Here is a 21,453-nt window from a genome sequence, read left to right as displayed (position 1 = left end):
AGGTGCTGTTAGCCACATCATCCCAGACGGGTGTGGGGGGGGGGGGGGGCCTGAGTCCTCTGTGGGCACAAGAGGCAGCAGTGCCTGGAGGTGTGGCCCTGGGAACCGACCTAGGATGTAACCTCCAGGAATATGGCATTGGGAATTTGCCCATAAGTGATGCCCCCACACATATCCATAGTAAAGGGCTCTTAAAGCACTTCCATCAATGTGCTTTCTGCTGGGCCTCATGAAAGCCATGTGAGGAAGGCAGGGCAGGGACCATCCCTATTTTATCCATGAGAATGCTGAGGCTCAAAGCCTAGAACCCAGGACTCCTGACTGGAGCTCCAAGATCTTTCCATGATGCCCCATGGCTGATTCCCTCAGTGTCTCTCTCTTCTCCATCAGTTATTGTGCTGTGACCTTGGACCCTTGAGGTGCTGAAGGGATAGCTGCACCTGGCAGCTGCATCTTTAGGCAGAGTTCTGTGTGACGTGTCACACCCTGCAGTCACTGGACAGGGGCCCTGCCAAAAGGCAGCACCTTAGGAAGATAGTTAGGGGAGATGAAGGGTGGCTGATTTGGGATTAAGACCCCAGGAATAATACTGTGTAGGAGGGAATGCCAGGGATCATCTACTCCCACCTTTGTTTCTAGATAAAGAAATTGAGGTTCAAAATACAGCTAGCATTCCCACACAGTGTGTGCTCAAAAATTTGTCAGTGAGTACAAAGCCTATATAACCAGCACCTCTGACTCAGGTCAGAGCTTCTGCTCACACAGCCTTCCTCAGATGGAGAAAACTGTGAAGAGGCCCTTTTATCCCGAGGGCAAGAAAAAAGTCAAGGGACTCTGAGTAAGACATCAATGAATACACATAACACATGGGAGGCTCCTCCAAGAAAAAGTGCCCAAGACAAAGAAATACAATGCTTGGTAGTTTCTAAAATCTGCCTAGAAACCTTTGAACCCTGGTGGCCCATTCTTATTCAACACAACATGTTTTCTCAACTCCTGACTTCCTCTGTGGTTTGCTGGTGTTTTCTTTTTTAGTCTTAAGGCTAGTACGCAAACAAGAGGGGCTGTTATTTCCTCATTTTCAAGCCTTGATTCTTTCACATGGGCCAGAAATATATTTCAAGCTCCAGATTGTGGCAGGTTCCTCTTGTTATCTTTATATAAGATATCTTTAAATATCTTTCAAGTTCCAGATTGTGACAGGTTCCTGGGTGAGCAACAGGTTTCTGTCCCTCTGTCCTGGTGCTTTTGGATGGGACCTTGCTCTGGAAGGAGCCATGGATCTCTGGCTTTGGCTACTTTACTTCCTACCAGGTAAGTGCAATGGGGAATGAACTTGAACATCTTAGGAAGTTTGAATTGGCCACAGGCAGAGGAGTAGCTCACATCTCCAGCTCTTATGTTTCTGGACAGATTTCGTTACAAACAAGTACCTAGGTCAGGACAGAGATGGAGGACACAGGAGGCTTTGGAGACCCTCCCCACTCCTGCTAGTGGTCCTTTCTCCACTCTAGACACATCTCCTGTTCGACTCATGTATTGACCCATAAGGGCTGATGGTGTCACCTCTCCCAGACATATAGCCTATTAATATGGGATTTTAAAGCAAGTGGCACCAAAGTTCTTTCTTCTTACCTCTACTTTCACTTTCTTTGAATCTCTTTCATTCCTGGTTTTCAACTTTCAACTCTAAATGAAGACTCCCTGATCCATTCGGTAGTTCAAGTCCATTCCCTGAGCTCTCTGTTTCAGTTCACAACCATTTCCTGGGCATCCTCACTTCAATATCCCACCCAGATCGGAATGAAATGCAACATGCCTAACAGCTTACTTCAGTTTCCTCATTGGTCACCATCCAAACAAGCTAATCTATCTAAATTATCTCTGATATTAGCTATTAAATGTTAGAGTGGCTTTTTACCACCTCTTCCCATTTGTTCCCAACTACATTTTGATCTGATCAATGGCCAACCCATTGTACTTTCTAGATTTTCATTTACCAGGATGAGAAGCAATGGCAGCATCTGCTGGAGAGGGAATGGAAAAGAAAAGAACAGGTGGTCACCTCTTACTTAGCTTTTCCACTTCCTCCAATTTGACCTGCCTATAGTTCCAGATTATGTTTCCTAAAAGATTGATTCTAACCATAGGATTGCCCTTTCCACTGCCTACTGAATTAGATACAAACCCCTCCCTTGTGCTCCTCTTTACTTCTGAGCTTATCACATTCCCCTCCACTTCCCTAACCTCTACCTAAATAGGACTTCTCCTTGAACATGAGCTAAACTTCCTGCCACCAGCCCTTGCCCCTGCCATTCCTTCAGCCAGGAACATTCTTATGCTCACCTTCACCTTCTATGGGTCTTTCAAAGCTAATCTCAACCATCACCTTCTTCCTGTATGTTTTCAAGGAACCCCTCTTCTGAAGCCATAGTCAACCCCATTCTGCCCTGTAGTGTGGTTTGGGGTGTTGTCTACACTATTTTTTTTTATTAAATGGTAATCTTGAGGGTCAAATGGATTTTTATTCATACTGCTTTCTTTGTGATGACTTGAGTATGGATGAAAGTCAAATGTTTATCAAATTTAAGACTGAAAAATCCCAAAAGCCCAAGGGAATAGGGTTTTGATAAAGCGTCAGACTTGGTGAGAGGTGGTAGGCCATATGTGAGCACAATGTGAGTACAATTAAAATTAGGCCTCAGAGGGAAGAGGGGTTGGGTGAAAGCAGGTGTCTAGAAGTGAAAGGTACCTAAACTGCACCATACTCATCTGTCCTAAGCAATACTATCATTTTCTCTGGACCAGAAAGGTCCAGGCTCTGGTCCTCCTCCATTTGTGTCCATCCCCACAGGGTGAGGAGTTCCACAGGGCCAAGGGGATATACCCTCTCTAAACCCACACCCACACACCCTCTTCTAGACCTCAAGTTCTCTGTCCAAATGTCTCCAGGCCCACTTTCAATGATGGTGTGAGCCTCTATCCTGGGTCTTCTATCTTAAGGTGACCCCTTGGTCTATTAAAGGGTGGCATAGGTGGTTGCTTGAGAAGGAGACAGATGGAGCTTCTACCTGCAAGCTGGGGAATCCATCATTCAAATAAGGGTATAGAATATACTTTAGTTAACAGTTTATTAGTTTGACTTATAACTTTAAAATATTTAGACATATGAGATTTTATTTGGACATATGGGCTGTTATTTGTATTCATGCCCCAGGTTCTGCCAATGTTGGGGTGGTACTGTTCCCTAGAACACAATGCATGACGCCCAAGCTTTAGGCTACACTGTTTGGAGCCTTAGGTGGTGTTATGTAATAAAGCAAGGTAGCATGTGGTGTACACTTTTAAACTTTTTTACCTTGACCAATAATAATAGTAATAATACATATGTACTACATACATTGACACATGCATATGTATACGAAATGTTGTGACCCAGCACACACACACACACACACACACACACACCTACAATTTGTTCTTGATTCTTCCCTATGGGGATAAGTTTGGGTTCAGCAGTTGCATAGATGTTGGTTCTATTTTCTGCGATGCAAAGAGCTTGTGAAGGAATCGGTTTTTTGAAGAGATCAAGGGTTCTTTATTTTGCCATTGTAAATTTGAAACACATATTAGATACTCAGCTGGAGTCCAAGTGGAGACACCAGAAAGGCAAGTCTGGAGCTCAGAGGTAAAGACAAGACTGGAGATACATGTTTGGGTGAGATCTGTATAGAGTTGGCATTAAAAGTGGTGTGAGTAAATAAGCTAGTGTGGGGAGAGACTCAGGGAGGACAGAGAAAGGAACAGGCCCAAGTATGAGGCCCTGGGGTGGCCCAACATTGGGAGGTGGCTAGAGAAGGAGAAGTCGGTAAGGAGATTATAAAGCAACAGCCATTGAGAGTGTGATGTCAGGGAAGCCAGGAGAAGAAAGCATTTCTTTCTTTTTTTTTTCTTTTTCTTTTATTTTTTTTAATGTGTGACTTTTTAGTAGAAAAAAAATAAACAAAATCACAATGATGAAACCTAGAGGGATGGGGACCAGGGTATCCCAGGGCAGGCTCCTGCTCCAGGCCCCTCTGCTGGCCTGGGATTGTGCTTGCTGGCAGCAGCAGCTGGGACCAGGAGAAAGTGTTTCAAAGGTTCAGCTTCATCAAATGCTGCCAAGAAGGAGAGTAAAACAAAGACAAAGGAGTGGCCATTAAACATGGCAATAAGGGAAATTTGAGTGACCTTGACTAGAGCAGTTTCAGTGGAATGATAGAGACAAAACTCTGACAGGTGTAGGTAGAAGAGGAATTGGCAGGTATGCAAGTGGATTCAGTGATTTTGATGACTCATTTGAGAAAGAGAACAGACAGAGGTGGCAGCCAAAGGGGAGGCAAAAATCAAACGAGGCATTTTCAACATGGGCCCTATGGCGATGCAGGAAGAGGAGAAAGCAATGAGGCAGGCAGAGAAAAGAATAATCACAGAAGAGAAGTTCTAAAGAAGGTGAGCAGGATGGACTCAGGATACAGGTGAAGGCACAGGCTTCCGAGAGGACATCCCATTCATTGGAACAAAGGGCAGACTGCAGGTCTGGGCAGACATGGGTTAGTGTATGAGGAAGTGGAAAGTTAGGTTAGATATTTCTCATCCTTTAAAAAAAATCCATGCTCCAGCTAAAAAACATGAAAGTCTCAGGCTAGCCTCCTTCTTCCAGAGATTCTGCCATGACTTGAGTTATAAGCTCCTCATCACCACTCTCCCCTTAGAGAAGCATCGCTGTATGGAAACCAGAGTCTATCTCCAGAGTCTATCTCCATCACCAGCCAAGACCATGTGATCCTTTACCTGATTTGTATTATGAAAGTTATATTTTTTCCACGTTCCAAATGTCTATTTATATCTAGTTATATAATTAGTGACTTTTGAAATCATGTATATCCCTTCCTCCCCTATAGCTAGCATCATTGTAAATTAAGTCACCAATTATAGATTAATGTCACTTAGTAGCTTCTCTAAAATACCATTAAACATCTTGTCTCCTTTACATAGCTTCTTTCACCCCTCCCTTTCTTCCCAGAATCATTTGGAAATGTGCTGTACTTATAGCCCAGAATTACAATACTTTAAGGACACCTGGGATGCTTATTTACACTGCAAACGCATAGGCCCCAGTATGAACCAATGTAATCACCATGCCTAAGGGTAGGACAAAGTATCTGTATCCCAGAAAGTTCCTCCCACATGAATCTTGGCACATTGTGCGTGAGTTCTAATCCAGGAGGTTCTATCTCTTTCCTCTGTTAAGGAAATCTGCTTTTCTAAGCCTTGGATATAAGTTACAATCTACTATGAACTCTCAGGAGAGCTGAAATCTGGTCATTTTCATCTTGTCAACTAGTGCTTCCTTGGGATCAGAGCTCAGTGTACCCAGCAGCTTTGCTTTTGCTTCATCTGCCCAGTGTTTGCACAGTGAGGATGTCTTAGTTCGGGCTGCTGTAACAAAATACCATAGAATGCATGGTTTAGACAATAGGTGTTTATTTCTCACAGTTCAAGAAACTAGATGTTCAAGACCAAAGTGCCAACTGGTGCCCTCTTCCTGACTTGCAGATGGCCACCACCTCCCTGTGTGCTTATCTGGTCTCTTCCTGTATGCATGGAGAAAATATGGACACTGATCCCACTATGAGGGCTGCATCCTCCTGACCTCACCTAATCCTGATCACTTCTCAAAGGCCCCACCTCCTGATACCATCACATTGGGGATGAGGGTTTCAACACCTGCATTTTGGAGGGATACAAATGTGTAGGCCATAACAGCAGATGGTGTGAGGCCACTAGAAGTGTCTGCCTAGGTGATAACCCCCCCTTCTCTATCACACACCTATTTTATAGCATCTTGTTCTTGGGGAAGCAGCATTCACTCCCATCTCTGGCTGAGTTGGTCCAGACACATTCACATGTTCACTCTCAGGTGTTGGGATTTACAATACCTGCAGGCGGGATCATCTGGACACATGGGGGGATTTCCCCACCCCCTTGATTGGGTCTGTGCCATTTGCACAGGTTCTCTTCCATTGCCATATTCCAGTCATGAGACTGCCAGGGCATGTAAAGCAGTGTGGGGTTATTCGTGTAAGGGTTTCCAAGTCAGATCTTACGTATCTGGCTGGCCCCTCTGCTTCTCCCTACCACATTACAACAGCTGCACTGCCAGATAGCAACAGACTCCTAGAAATGTTCCCTTCCAGCCCCTCTCCAGACTCTTTGTCCACACTTCACATTCCCAAGACTATTTCTGTCTCTTTACATGTCTCCATGTTCTTCCCTCTTCTTAAACATCCACCTCAGGTCTCTCTGTTCACCGAGAAGCCCCAAGCTCCATTTCTTTCCTTGAATCTCCTCATTTTGCCAAACCCCCGGGAGTTTTTCTTAATGTGTGGTGTCTGGATGAATTTCAGAAAGTTTGTGAACTTCTTTCCAGCCCATGAACATGCTGTGTTCTCTCTCATATCCCGGCCTTGATGGCAGCTGTTTACATTGCTGGAAGCACCTCTTCTCCACCATCCAAGTCCCCCAGCACCACCCCAACACACACACATCACCCCAGAAATATGCAGACACTTATTGGACCCTCTTAGCTGACAACCATACCCAGGCATACCTTCCTCTCCAGCTGGTTCAACTGCATTAGACCTGCCTTCATCAGCCACAGCACAGCTTTTGATGTCAGAGACTCATGAACCACATATTTTGTCCCTCCCTGCTCCACACCCTCCCCAGCACACTCACGACATACACACCCATGCACACATGCACAAGCACTCGTGCACACCTTTGCTTTCCCTGTACATTCCCTTCTGCAGTGAAGACAATCATTATCCCTCAGTCACCGTTACACCCAGTCCTTCAGACCACAACTGAGGTATCACTTCCTCCAGAAAGCCTTCGTCAAACTACACCATCTCTCTGCAACAGCCTGGATCAAGTGCCCCCACTTGATGCTTCCAAGAAACCCTGTGTGTCTCTGTGTCTTTTCACAGGATCCATGACATTGTGCTGTAGTGGCTGTCCATTTGTATCACCCACTAAATGATTCCTTCTGTGAGGGGAGGAATGCCAACTATCTTACTGTCCCATGAAAGGCATTCAATATGTGCTTACTGGATGATTTAATAAACAGAACTGGGTGTGAGTGGTTGTTTTGGCTGAATGAATCTGAACAAAACAAAACTGGCCAGAGACACCTATTGCAGCAAAACTCTACCAAGCATCCTAACACCACACTGAAGTCAGCTAGTGGTTATGTGCTCTTTGGGGTTACCATGGAATATCCTCTCTCCTTGGAGTAGTTTTGACTGTATTCTTAGGGGGTTGGTGTCTGGGTCCTTATGAGCATGGATTTGGTGATGAGGCTGAGAGTTACGTTCAGGCTTGGGCTAGGGAGAAGCGTGGCTGAGACACAAGTTTGGGCACAGAGATGAACACAGAGTTGGACAGAGGATACAGAGAGGAGGGAGTATGGGAGGAAGCTGAGGATGAGGCTAGGGCTAGAGATCAGGATAGGACTGGGGCTGGGAGCTGGCTGAGGCTGGGCTGATAATGGGGATGGGGCTGTTCTAGGGATGAGCGTGAGGCTGGGCTGGGGCCTGGGCTGGAAAGAGGGCTGGAGTTGGGGGTGTGGCTGAGGATGAGGCTTCCTACACATTAACTCCCTCTCCCCGCAGTATCTGGAGCTCTGAAGAAGCTTCCAGAAGTCAAGCTGGAGGGGATGCTGGGCAGATCTATTGTCATCGAGTGTCCACTTCCTAAAGTGTCTGTGAGGTTCTATCTGTGCCGGGAGATGGCCAAACCTGGAGCATGTATCACCGTGGTGTCCACAACATTTGTCAAGGAGGAATACAAACACCGAACCACCCTGAACCTGTTTCAAGACCAGAATCTGTTCGTAGTGGAGATTACAGAGCTGACCAAGAATGACAGCGGAGTCTATGCCTGTGGGGCAGGCATGCGCACAGACCGGGACAAGACCCAGAAAGTCATCCTGGATGTCCACAGTGGTAGGTGCCTGACCTGATGGAGACCCAGCCCACCCCGAAAACGTTTCCACTTGGGAAGGCTGGGGCAGCCACCGAACTATAGCATCCTCCATACTCTTATGTCCTTGCCATATTAGCCAGTCAGATGATAAGTGGGACATGTGTAGTTGAAACCTCATAGAGTCAACTCACAGTCTGCAGAATTTTCTATCTAACCAGACTGGTGCTCCCCTTATGTTGTATTGTATCATCCTACCCAGGACATGAGGGGGGGGTGGGTGTTGAGATTGAGGAGGAAATTGGAAGCAAAAGGACATAATTGTCCCATTGAAAATACCAGGGATTAATATAAAGGAAAGACCCTCCTTTCTCAAGCCTCATTTGTAGGTCAAACTTGCTGCTTTATGATCTGACCCTTTCCATATTTCTGCAGAGTCCTGCCTTTCTCCTTTTTTCTATTGACTCCCTCACACATGTGCAGCGCTGATTCAACAGTCTAAAACCCAGGGGCCTCTGACAGCTTTACAGGGACTATTGGCTGAGTGAGGCTGAAAGAGTTTTTTTCTTTCAGGGAAGCCCTTAGCCCCCTTATTTTCCTGCTCCTCTTGTTGGACCCTGCCTTCATCCCCTCACCACCATCCACCCCGGCTGAGTCTGCTTCAGCTCCTACCCCTGTCCCTTCCTCAGGCCTCCTGTCCTCCCAGAGCCCACCAGTGTATTCCTCTTGTCTCCAGTAGACTATGAGCCATTCTGGGAAAAGGAGCTGATGCTTGAGATTCCACCATGGTTTCAGGAACTTCAACGGGTGTCGGTGCCCCCTTGGTTCCGGGATCCTGCATATGACAGTCCTTTCGAATTCATCATATCCAAAGGTCAGTTTCCCAAAGCTAGGGTAGGAGACGTGGAGAAGGTGCTATGGCATTGTGAAAATGGAAGGGGGTTTTGTTCAGTTCATAGAGTGATTAGCAGAGCAGAGCTGAGTCTCAGATGAATATTTTCCTGCCTCAGGAGAGGGCTCTTCCCTGAAACCTGGCTTCTATGTCCTTCAAGCCCAGCCTACAAATTCTGAGTTCCAGAATTTACATCACCACTAGGTGGCACCACAAGTAATTAAGTTTGTGCTCCATTCACAAAATCTAGCTCTTTCACCATGATCACAGAAACCAAAATTGGGCAGACGTTTCCCAGCTGGAGTTCATTATGATTCCTCATGCCCTCAGGGCAGTCGTCCAGTTGCTGGCATACAGTGTTTTTTTAACAACTCTATTTTGTTGTGAAAAAAAGAGTGATTATACTAATGATACTGTTACATTTCCATATCATTTTCCTGTTTTAAATGTATTTTGACATGCAATATTTTCCTCATATCCACACACCTACCCTGCAAGGTAGACACACTAATTGAACATTGTGTCGCTAAAGGGATAGTGTAACTGCCCCCGGGGTTGTGACTGACAGGCATGGGACAAGGGAGAAGAGATAAGCACGTGGTAGAGTGGACCTGAACTACAAATAAGGTTTTCCATTCATTATCTGAGGAAGGCAACTGTTCTGCCTGGGAAGTCAGGGAAGGCTTCCTGGAGAAAATGGTGCTTAGAGTAAATATGGATGGAATTTACCATGTGTAGGTGGCATGTTAGGAAGGCATTTCATACCACAAGGAATGCCAGGACAAAGGTAGTCTGGGTGAGGGGGAAGGGTGTGTTCAGGAAAGAGATGGTGACCCCATCCTGCTGGAGACCAGAATGTATGTATGGACGGTCACTCTTTCCTGCTCTCTCCTGCAGTAAGCACATCGGCTCCAAGGACAGAGGCCCCTCCAGCACACCACCCCTCCCCCACCACCCCAGTCATTCACCACCCTCGAGTTTCCAGAGCATCTTCAGTGGCTGCTGCCAAGCACACAACCCTCCTGCCATCCACCACAGACTCAAAGACCTCAGCACCGGAAGGGCTGCTCAGGCCCCAGACAGCCAGCTACGACCATCACAGCAGGCTTTACAGGAAGAGGTAAGAGGCCTCCACCCTCCAGGACGGGCTAGAAACCAGGCAAAATAGTCTAGAGTTAGGAGATCCACTGAAATCTTCCTAAAATGTCTACCAACCAAGACCCTTCTTGGCTTTGTCTCTAGAAGGCCCCTGTGAAATAGACTACCCGTGGGTATCTCACATCAACTCATCAGTGCTCCTAACCTGAGTACACTAGTCAATGGCCCACGGGCGATCCTGTGGGAGCCAGACCCAAAGTTTTCAGTCACTCATTATTCATTCCGACATGTTTTGATGGAGAAAAGCTAAATGAGAATAAAATGTACTGCTAAAATTAAGTATTATACTTTCTTTCACATGTTTCCTTTTACTTTTTCAATGTGGTTATTAGGAAATTTAAAATTACTGACTCACGTTATATTTCTACTGGATAGCACTGGTCTAAAGGCAGGGTGCACTCCAAAAAATTGCTGCAGTCGACCACAAGGGGGCAGCATAAGAGCAGCCACCAGAGAAAAGCTACAGTAATTGGAATTCTTTTTGCCTAAGCAAAGATAAACATGTTAGTGGGAAAAGGGACCTTCCACATCATTTGGGTTTTATAAGTGAAGAAACTGAGACCATGAGATCTAAGTGGTTTCAAATGGAACTAGGATTCTTGATTATTAGTTCAGAAAATTACAACAGCCTACTAATGAAGAATTCAAATCAATTTAATCAACATTTTCTTACTGAGGGCCAGGCATTGTGCTATGTCCTAAAGATGTAGAACAGTGAAACCATGAAATATGTAGGCCTTGCCTTACTAATGAAAATCTGACTGTGACAAGCATTATAATTGCTATGAACACAAGAATTGGGACAGAAAGAAAAGAATTGATCTTGGTTTACCATGATTAGGGAAGAAAAAATGACCTATGCATTGGTCCTTTGTAGAGAAAATGAAGGGAAGGCCTTCTAGGCAGAGGGTGTACCATGAGAAAAACATCCTCTTTTCCACAGCTAAAAGAAATGAAGTCATTTAATATTTGCAATAATCTTGTGAGGAAACCGAGGCGCAGAGAGCTAGAAGGGGTTCCAACATTTGTTGGCTGCTGCGTAGACCAGGTGTGTGAAGTTCTTCTCAGCCACTATTCAGTGAACCCTTAAACGGTTCTGTGAAGTAGCCTTTACTAGACTCATTTACAAGGAAATGAGGCTCAGAGAAGTTAGGAGACTGGTTCAAGATCACGGAGCCAAGAAAAAGCTGAATTGAAATTTGAACCCGGGTTGCCTGACTCCAGGAACAAGGCCCTTTGTTGTGAGGGGCACACATTCGATGTTAACAGGACAAACTGAGCCATCTCCAAAAACTCACCACTCAACAGGCTTCCTGAGACCTCCTCCCCCTTACTGGACTCTTCCTCCCCTCTCCCTCTCCTTCCCTCCTCAGAGCCTTCAACCGTGGCCCCGTGTCTCGAATGGAAGGCCAAGGATTTCACATTCTGATCCCCACCGCCCTGGGCCTCATCCTGCTGATACTTCTGGGGCTGATGGTGAAAAAGGTCATCCGAAGGAAGAGAGGTGAGCGGCTGGGGGCTCGGTTAGGGAGACCCGAGCGGCCCCAAAAGGCCGGAGCATTCAGACCCCCGTGGATCTCCAGGAGAACTCCTGAGCTGTGGATGAGCGGCCTGGAGTCTGGGGAGCGAGGGATGGGGGAGAAAGGTCCGGAAATGGGGAGGGGACGACGAGGAGAACCGCCCGGGCCCTTCGGTCTTCAGTGGAGGGCAAGACGGTGCCTGGCACTTTCTGAGCCATTCTCCTTTTTCCCTGGGGCTTTTTGCCGAAAAGCTCTCTCCAGGCGGGTCCGCCAACTGGCCGTGAGGATGAGAGCCCTGGAGGCCTCTCAGCGGCCCCTGTCGCAGCGGCCCCCGGTGTCACAGTGGCCACGCTCCCAAAACAACGTCTACAGTGCCTGTCCTCGGCGCGATCGCGGGGCCCACGCCGCGGGTAAGCAGGGGTGGCGAGTGAGCCGGCTGGCGAGCGGGGGGGGGGGGGGGGGGGGTGTACGGGTGAAGGGGGTGAGGGTGACGTGGGGGGGGGGGCTAGTACGGGTAGCAGAAGATGGGTTCGGGGGAATGGGGAGTGGGGCGGGTGAGTGGACCGTGGCGGGACCGACCCGTCAGTCCGGCGAGCTGGAGCGGCAGACGCAGCGCTCAGCGCGGGGAGGAAAGCCTGGAGCCGCCGGGCGGACCCCTCCCACCCTGGGTTCAGTGCGGGGCTGGACAGCGGCCCGACCCTCGGCCACGCCCTCATCCCGGCCTCCCTGATTCCCCTAGGTGAGCACGGGGCACCGGCTCCCGACCCCGGAGCGTCCGCGCCCTCCGAGCCGTCCGCCCCGCTGCAGGTAAGCTCCGCCCCGGCCTAGACCAGCCGCAGGGGCCGGACCCCGCGGCCATCGAGCTGGGCTGGGACCCAGAGAAGTTACTCCAGCCGCGCGTAGCTCCCGGGCGCCGGCTTTCCGCGCAGTTCCTAGGCGAAGTCTGGGGACCAGTGGTTATCAGTTTCCTCCTTCAATGGCGTCAGGAGACTGGACTACCCAGCAATGTGGTAGACTTAATTACCTGGCTTTTAGCCAAGCATTTTTCCTGAGTGCTTGGTAGAAGCTGGCAGATGGTAGTTCTACAGTGCAGACGGACTTTTGTGTGGAAGAGACTCGATTTCTAGGAGGCCTTAAGGAGACAGAAGCTACACATTTTCACCCTAAGGTGAGGGAGAACTTTCCATTACTCCCGAAGATGAGAGGAGCTGGTTTACCCGCCAATGGAGGCGCGTAAGCCAGGCCCAGAGGATGACCTGCCCAATGTCAAGATATAGAAGATTCGACACCTGTGGTGAGGAGGGTCCCTCTTGAAATTGAGGAATGGATAGAGGGAACTCGTGTTTCTATCGATGGCCATGGGTAGATGGGTGAAAAGCCTTTAGACTGTCCACTCATCTTTGTTTTCCTAAATTAAGATAAAAAAGATTGTATTTCCTAAAGTGGCCCACAGTAGCTAAAACACTATTTCCTTAGGAACCAAGAAAAACCAAGTGTGGCCAATGTCCCTTTCAAAATTAGTGTGTAGACTAAATTAATGCAACAGACCCTAAACCAGAGGGTTCACAAGATGGAAGCTGTTTCCTCCCAAGTAAAGGTAGAGGAGGGGCAGAAAGAAGTGGCCTGAGCCAGGAGGTCATCCAGGGACTAACATACCTTCTGTCTTATTGCTCCACCATCCTCTGGAGTCTTGTCCGGTCCATGGTCAATGCTCAATAGTCACATCCAGCCCACTGAGAGAGAAAAAGAAAGCTGCTTCTTTAAGACTGGACCCTGAGGCTTCCCACGTGGCTTCCTCTCGCATCCCATTGGCGGAGAGTTGTAGTCCCTGACTGGGCAATCACGTGCCTTGCTCAAACGAGGAGCCTGATGCCCAGCAACAAGTGACTGCTCTCCCCACAGGCCTTTCCAGCTCTTTGAGTTTGCTGTCCCTCACCCCTGCTAAAGAGGGTTTGCAGTAGCATAGGTAGGTCCAGCAGTGCCCATCTACTCTACCCACTCTCCCCTTACACATGCCCTTTGTCCTGAACTGCCCTGTGACCACACGTGTCCTCACCTGGGACTATAGCTTGCTCAAGTTTTACCCTTCCGCCTTACTTGAAATTCTTATTCCCACTACTGGGGACAAAAATCCCGATGGAACAAGTTCACAAGGTGCATATGATTAATGACTGAATATTTTAACTTTCACAAGGACTATTTTAATTTTTTTAAGTCAAATAAATTAATCTCAACTGGCAAACTATAACAGGCAATGGGAGATAAGTACAAAAACTAACAGGTCCTTTCAATGAGTTGCTGAATACCTACTGTGTTCCGGGGCTGGGCTTCTGGTTCTCAGCCCTTGTGTTTAAACATGTGACCCATCACCACTGCAGCCTTCTTGGGTGGATGTTACCATGACTGCAGCATGCTGGGATCATGGCTCAGCTCTGTACCCTGAGAACCGACCCATTCTGAAGGCAGATGATGCTGAAGTTTCTGTCTGGGGAAAAGGAGCACCACTGTGCCCACGTGTCCCGCTGCCTGACTTTCCTTCTCCACCCAGCCCCTTTCTGGAATACACTGTCATGCCACGTCACTGCCTCTCCAAGCCCTTACAAGGTGCTGCGGGTGACTCACCCCACTTCCAAATAACTCCCTGAGAAGGTGTATATTTACTCCACAAATCACATCACCCAATCCCAGAGAGGAAACTCCTCTGGCAGCTGGGTTTCCTTCAGACTGGTGCTTAGCCATGTGACTTTAGTCTGAACCCCATTTAAGGCAACTTCCTGCCCACATTTGAAATGAGTGTTTTCCAGTTATCTCGGGTGAGATGGCACCCTGAAAATCCCCAGGGCAGAGACACCTGATGGAGCTCAGCCACCTCTGTGTCTTTGCCCTCTGGAAGTCAGCAGCCGTAAACATGCCTACCATTGCTAGTTATGGGAACCCGCCTGGAGGAATACTAAAATCTCCCTACTCAGATTCAGTGATGCCTCTTTGGTTGTTCCCAGGTGTCTGAAGCTCCCTGGCCTCATATGCCGTCTCTGAAGACCAGCTGTGAATATATAAGCACCTACTATCAACCTGCTGCCAAGGTGGAGGACACTGATTTGGATGACTACGTCAATATCTCCTGCCTGACTCACCCCTCCAGCTATCCTCCTGGGCCCAAACTTTGATGCCAATGAGTCTTGTCCGTCCGCTGGTTTCCAACACCAGCTCCATCTGTTTTCGGAGCCCTCTTACCTCCCACATCCCACCTTGAGTCTCTCCCTGTTGAATCACCCTAAGCATAGCTCAGTCCCCACAGCTCTTCTTGAACATTTTTGCAAAACCTCCATGGCTTTCAGGTGGGCTCTGGCCAGGCAAAGCATTTGTTCTGATGTCACTTGATTCCCCTTCAAGTCATGTAACAGGCTATGGGAAATGCAGACTATCTTTGATCAGAAGGTTTTTGCTGCCTTGGGTCTAGGGCATGTGGCATTAGGCTGGAGCATAGGCATAGCTGTTGCTTCTGGAACTTTTGCCAGGCCTGGGCCTCATACCAATAGAAGGCCCCTGGACTGCACCGTGAGGGTATGACTCAGCCCTTGAGCTAGGAAGGGATCTGGTATGAAAGAAATGCCCCTGGCAACATCTTTGCCCTGATCTTAAGGGTGGCACTTACTAGTGACCTTTACTCATCTTGTGTCCTATTGTAAGGGCAATTTGTTTTGATGTGATGAAGGATTCTAAATTTTCAGAACCATATGTATCTCTCTGTATCTATAAATCCTCTTTAAGCCTCCCTTCCTTGATGCTCATAAGGAGCCTGACTCTGGCATTGCCCTTCTTTTAAAAACAGTTTTTGTCTCCTCTTTATCCTTCCATTCCCCAGAACTGCTATTTGTGCTCATATCTTAACCATCTTAGCAATGACTATTACATCTCTCTGCTTTCAGAAATGCACCTTATCTCTTTGGGGAAGGAAAGTGGCTTGGATTCCCTGGAGGTCCAGATGCTCTGAAATAGCACTATATTATGGAGGAAGAGGCATCCCACCTCCTCCATATACCCTTGCACTTAAATTTTCTGAGCAAGGGCATAGGCAGACATTGTACCTTTAGACTGAAGTCAACTACAAAACTCAGCCAGAGCCTGAGACTAGAGAATGCCCAGTCTTGCGGTTAGGAAGATGGTCTCTCCCAGACACAACACTCAGCCTCACTGAGCCAGAAATAGAAAGGAAAGGCTGCCAAACTTGAGTTCCCTGCCTTTCATTAGCAGGGAATGTCATCACAGGTTGGAGAGTCCATCCATGTACAATGACACCATCAGCAATGTCAGCTTGACCCTGGCACCCTCTCAAGTGGCCAATAAGGGAAGAATAAGTAAGATTAGAAAGGAGGCACCCAAGGAGAAGGGATGGTCGGGAGTATGGGCAAGAACTGTAAGGTTTAGTGAGCCTGCTTTGTGTTGGGCGCTTAACACATTATATCTTTTATCCTTTACATTTCCAACTGGTGTCCTCACCCCCACCCCACTGCTCTGTTCCTAGAGATGTCATGACAATGTGATTTCCATGCCCAAACATTCAACTTTGTATCCAGCATCCCTCATTGTTCCTCAACAATTCAAAGATGGCAAAAAAAAATCCAGTTTATTAAGCATTTACTGAGCCCCACATGGTTCCAAGGATCATGGAGGATAAAAGAGAAGCACGGGGCATTGTTTCTGGTGTCTTCACAATACTTAGTCTCACAAATAAATATAACATAAGTTAAAACACTGACAGGCATTAAATAGACTTGTAATAAATACAGAAATCTTCTTCGTAGATTATTCGCAGCATCCAAGGAAACCTTCCATGACTCTTGTTGGGGCCACTTAAAGAATGAAGTCTCTGAGGATAAGCCTGAACCAAGAAGGGGACCTGTGGTCAAGGGTGTGAAGTGCCCAGAAAACATCACAGGAAGGGGCACTCTTTTGAAATGACATGGAGAACAAGGAGAGTATTCCGGTCCAGGCATCTAGAGCTGGTAGAACTTTTGCATCCAGGTCAGAAGAATGTCCACTTCTCCAAAGGCTTTGGTCTGAGCTGCTTCTATGTCCAACTAAGGGAAGAGTTGAAAATCTGTCATGTTAGCTACAACAATAGGTTTTCTTCCAACTCACCACTCCTAGAGCTGGCTGGCTCCACATCACAGGATTGCTTCTGATGGAGTCAGCTTCAGCCACACATCACTTGTCCCCCATTATGTGTGCTGCCTGCTTTGGGGTTGAGGACAGTCGGCCAGTGGGTGGCAGCAGGTCAGAAGCAAGGGAAAAGCATTTGGAGCCCTGGCAAGAGCCATAGAATTCCAGTGTGGATGGATCTGGTCCACCTCCTGACTACTGTGCAGATGAGGGTACTAAAGCCTGGGTGGTCCATGTCCTTTGTGTGTTATTGCTCTTTATTTATTTTTAGGCTGACATATCTGTTTCTTAAAAAAGTAATCAAAACCATATATGTTTTGGGGGCTGGGATGAAATTTGGATTTTCTCTGTTGTCTTAATTTGGGAAAAGGTCATATATTTTCTCATGATATTTTTTTCTTACAAACTAGACCATTTGAGCATTGTGGACAATACCATGCATGGGGATGTGTATTGGAAATTATGGGGGACAGGGGTTACAAGGGTAGTCTCCCTTCTTTCTCCCTCACTTCTGACTCTAATTGCCCAGCTAAAGTACCCATAAGCCCTCTCACAGGAAGAATCCTCAGTTGTGAAATCAGACTGAAGGGAAATATAGTAGGATTTTAATTTGAAAACTGGCAGGAAAATATAGTAGGTAATTTATGGCACTTAAGCAAAGTAAATGCTAATTCATGTAAATATTCCTGTGCTCCTGCTAAATCAGGTGGCTTTGGGCAAGCCCAGTGGAGTCACCTGCATTGCATTCTGCATTTGGTCTCTGAGGCACCCTTCTGTGACAGTTCAAGCAAGCCCTGGACTCCTGGCCTTGATTACCTGTTTAAATGCTCCCTGGAACAGCAGGAACCGCCTGCGTGCACTCTCACTAGTGGAAAACTTCTCCTGCTGGATAACAGAAAAAAAAGTTGTGCCAAGTGTTGGGTAGGAGCAAAGAAAAGCTCCCTCCCACTCCTTCCTAGCAATGGCAGAGGGGTTCCCAAGGCCAAGGAGGAAAGCACCAAATCCACATCCTCAAGGAGCCAATGCAGAACACCTGCCATGTGGCAGGGCCGCCTCTAATCCCCACAGCAGTCTGGCCAGGTGAGGGTGATCATTCCCTTCTATAGGTAAGAAAACTGAAGGCCAGAAAGGTTGAGCACCTTGCAAAGGGTTAACCAGCTGGTTAGAAGCAGAACTAGACTTCAACCCAGGACTGTTGGTGTCCAAAGCCTATGCTCTTTTCCCGATTGTGGAATAAAAGCCAGGACCAGATACAGGAAGAGGAGTCCTCTCCAAACACCGTTTTCCATGGGCCCCCATCCTAGCTTTGCTCTACTCACACTGGGTTGCAGTTTTGACAGGATGACAATAAAATTGTTGGCCAGAGTAGAGAATGACTTCTGGATCCTGAATTCAGCTGCCTTCTTATGATAGTTTTTGAAAACGGTATTCAAGTAGAAGTTCAGCAAGGCACGGATGAGGTAACAGCTCTCAGCATCCTGAAGAAGGTCTAGGTTATGGTAGAGCCAAGGCCTCTTCCCACCCCAGCCCTGGATAAACCACCCATGTGTTGCCAAGGCAAGGTAAGCACAAAAGGGGCAGGGATCTTCTAAGAGCTACTGATAACATTAGATCTGAAAGGGCCTTTGGAGTGGCCCCTTTCAGAGAGTGGCACCTTTGGTTTCCAGGAGAAACCACAGACCCAGAGAGAAAGATTTGCCCAAGGTCCCACAGCTACTCAGTGGCAGACACAGGCCTAGTTCCCAGGATGTCTGACTCCCCATCTGCTTAAAACATTTTTTCTCTGCCCTATGACCTCCCTAATAGCCCTGTGAAGTGATAGACCCATGAGGTGATAGGCCCTGAAAAGCACCTGGAACTTGGTGGTTGTGAGTCGGCAGGAAAAGGAACTGGAAGGAGAAGAAAAGAGGAGAAGAAGAAAACACCCCAGCATCCTTAGACACAGGGATTGCTCTCCAACCCCCTCGAGCACACAGAGTAAAGACTACAGGGATCAGGGAAGTACCAGTGTGCTCACTGACTGACCAGGTAGGTGATGAGAAGACAGGAATGGGTGAGGAAAAAAAGGATGGAAACAAACAAACAAAAAAAGACCCAAGCAGATGCAAAAGGGAAAGATTAATGGCAACTCTTTTGATATCAATCATGGAGACAGATGTGTAGGAGCCTTGATCTCCACCCACTCCCCATGCCATCACACACATGCCCACATAACCCAGGTCCTGTGTGATGACCTCATACATTAACTTCTCTGGCCACTGCCCAGCTTTGTCCTGGTTAGGCCCAGTCTGGGGCAGAAGTGAAGTCTTCTGTCAGCTTCTCTAGACAACCCCTTACTCCCACCTCCAGAAGACCAGCCATAGTCTTTCCCCAAGGAAATCTGATTACCGAGATGTTCTGCAGAACCTCTTTCCGCAGCAGCCGGACACTCTTGATCTTATCCTGAGATTGCTTTGCGAACAGAAAGAAGAGATGTCTCCAGGTTAGGGGTTGGGGGCAGCATAGAAACCAACCTTGGAAATACATTTAGGGGCTGCTTCCCCAGGCCTCTAAATCTCTGTATGTGAGATCTCAGAGCCCCAGGAAAGGCTGGACTGAGCTGGCCCCTCGGGTGGAGGAATGGGTTTCAGCCACAGAAAATCACCAGACTTGTCCTCCAGGGACAGATGGAATTCCAGGAGTTCTTAGAGCCTTTATCAAGGACCTGTTTGATTCCTTTGGTCATTTGAGACAGGAGGAAATAACACTTTGGTTTAAGGGCCTCCAGAGGCAGGTTTTTACCTCTTTATTCCATGAGAGTTAAGGCGTGCTTCTTTTCTCTGGAGAGGAAGCTTCTCTGGAGCTTCCTCTGCAGCCCAGTAACTCATTCATTTCAGTTCTTGGATGTAAGTCAAAGAATCAGTGAGAGAAAGGAGCTTTTGAGCTCCTCTGTCCTACCTACCTCCTCATTGTGCAAACAAGGGAACTGATGGGACTGGGGTGTTGTATGGGTTGGTTTCAAGGTCAAGATCATACATAAGTTTCCTGTTCCCAGTGCAGTACTCTCTCCTCCCCAGGCTGCCCCATCGAGCTCCCACTTTCTGGCTTGCATCTGGTTTATCCTTTAAGAAGTTTAGTGCATTTGTGAGGGTACATATTACAGCACTTGCAGGCACAGGAGAAATCCACAGTCACATTGCACAAGCTGCCCTATCCCACCTCAGCATTAACCATTCTTTCTACTGTTAGCCAGGGTATAAGCACACAACAGACTAGCAGGATCCTGGCTAAAGAGCAGGTGAAAATTCCAGTAGGTGGGACTTAAAGGACTTCTCATGACTTCCCATTGATGAAGTCTCATGTCTCCCTGGGATGCAGATAAAGCCTGGATTAATAGGCTCCATTCTTTATTCCTCCTGGGCTGTGCTTATTTTCCTATAGATTGACTACCTCTTCCTGAGCCTCAGTTTCCTCATGTACAAGAGGAAATGTGGCTTGTGATGCCTCTAACTTTATAAAGTTATTCTGTAGGAAAATAATTAGCATGATACAAAGAGCTCCATAATCATAAAATATTATCCTGCCCCACACAGTAACCCCCACAGCTGTATCCAGAATGACACTTCACTCACCACAATGTCCTTCATGGCCCGGAAGGCTTCCCACAGTTCCTGGAAAACTACTCCCTCCACTTGGCAGGGGCCAAACCGGAATTCTTGGCCTTGGACCCCTGGACCCTGGCTCCAGACAAGCAGGATGAGACTCAGGCAGGGGAGGGCAGCCTTGTGCATTGGGGTGCCCATCCACGGCAAAGGAAGGACCAGGAGGATCCTGCTGGAAGAAAGGGAGGCAGCCCACTGAGGCAGGTTCTCTGGCCCAGGAGTGGTATACACAGAAATAATGCTGCTTGATCTGCCTCAGCCAGCCTTGGACCCACAGACAGGAAATATGAGATGACTGTGGTTTCTCAGAGTTAGAACATTGCAAACATATGGTGCACTGGGGGTGGGAGGGCAGGGACTTTCTGCCCTCATCTCCTACCTGCTGGGCTCACTATCTCACTATGTACCTACTCCAAAATGCCCATCCACATCACATACACTCGGCACCTCCTTCTTTACCCCATACAGTTCTCTCTAGCTAACAACATGCTGGTCAGAATTTGATCAAGAAGAATGAAGAAATGTGTGGGGGAGGTAGGTATTACAATGTGCCAAAGAACATGTATTGGGAGCCCAAACTCGAGAGGATAGAGCTTAACTAAGTGTTTGCTTGTCTGAGTTCTGCCCTTCAGGCAACAGGAACACCTGGGCAGGTGTTTTTCTCATCCCAGGCCATTTCTGACTCCTCATCATGAGGTATCTGAGGGATATGAGGGATATGAGGTATCTCAGAGGTATCTGAGGGATTAATCCTCACTCTGCCACCTCAACTGACGACTCATTTTTAACCCTAAGAATTAGCTTTTCAGGTAACTGAACAAGAGGGAGGAATCACACTTCTGGATGAATCACCTTAAAACCTTCCACTCTATTTCCAGTTGGGAATGACTGTGTGAAGAGGCCCCAAGCTAGAGGAAGATGATCCATTATCTATCCATCATAACTGCATGCAGAGCATTCCTCCTCCCTGCCTTCTTTGATTTTTGCTTTTCTTCTTCCTTTCCTCCCTCCCTTTCTTTCTCTCTCTCTCTCTTTTACTTCCTTCCACAACCAT

General features: G+C 47.5%; 2 protein-coding genes across 6 annotated transcripts; one reads left to right on the top strand and one right to left on the bottom strand.

The window, feature by feature from the left end:
- The first annotated feature begins 1,052 nt into the window (after window positions 1-1,052).
- On the top strand, window positions 1,053-16,879 carry FCMR (Fc fragment of IgM receptor). 5 transcript variants are annotated; one of them, XM_036015123.1, is made up of 9 exons: window positions 1,053-1,112; window positions 1,176-1,314; window positions 7,870-8,048; window positions 8,762-8,899; window positions 9,815-10,037; window positions 11,449-11,579; window positions 11,847-12,005; window positions 12,335-12,402; window positions 14,595-16,879. In XM_036015123.1, exons 2-9 carry the CDS (start codon window positions 1,253-1,255, stop codon window positions 14,760-14,762), a joined length of 1,128 nt encoding a protein of 375 aa, XP_035871016.1. In that variant the 5' UTR covers window positions 1,053-1,112; window positions 1,176-1,252; the 3' UTR covers window positions 14,763-16,879. The 5 variants fall into 5 exon arrangements, with proteins under 5 accessions (XP_035871016.1, XP_035871015.1, XP_035871014.1 ...); XM_036015122.1 differs by having other exon boundaries at window positions 1,054-1,112; window positions 7,716-8,048; XM_036015121.1 differs by lacking the exon at window positions 1,053-1,112 and having other exon boundaries at window positions 1,136-1,314.
- On the bottom strand, window positions 16,581-19,606 carry IL24 (interleukin 24). Its single transcript, XM_036015124.1, is given in 6 exon segments — window positions 16,581-16,676; window positions 17,575-17,643; window positions 18,078-18,236; window positions 19,147-19,210; window positions 19,339-19,412; window positions 19,415-19,606. Coding segments are annotated over 6 exon segments (519 nt in total). The 5' UTR covers window positions 19,484-19,606; the 3' UTR covers window positions 16,581-16,592.
- Window positions 19,607-21,453: the final 1,847 nt, after the last annotated feature.

The sequence above is a fragment of the Phyllostomus discolor genome, chromosome 14, assembly GCF_004126475.2.
Source record: "Phyllostomus discolor isolate MPI-MPIP mPhyDis1 chromosome 14, mPhyDis1.pri.v3, whole genome shotgun sequence".
Classification (NCBI taxonomy): Eukaryota; Metazoa; Chordata; class Mammalia; order Chiroptera; family Phyllostomidae; genus Phyllostomus; species Phyllostomus discolor.
The sequence above is the reverse complement of the archived record's forward strand: the minus strand, read 5'-3'. Positions and strand labels throughout refer to the sequence as shown.

Bases quoted from the DNA above. Each gene is read 5' to 3' on its own strand.
- FCMR (XM_036015122.1), top strand. From the start codon at position 1,278: ATGGATCTCTGGCTTTGGCTACTTTACTTCCTACCAG. The intron at 8,900-9,814 runs GTCAGTTTCCCA...TCTCTCCTGCAG, and splicing joins CGAATTCATCATATCCAAAG to TAAGCACATCGGCTCCAAGG. The intron at 12,006-12,334 runs GTAAGCAGGGGT...TGATTCCCCTAG, and splicing joins TCGCGGGGCCCACGCCGCGG to GTGAGCACGGGGCACCGGCT.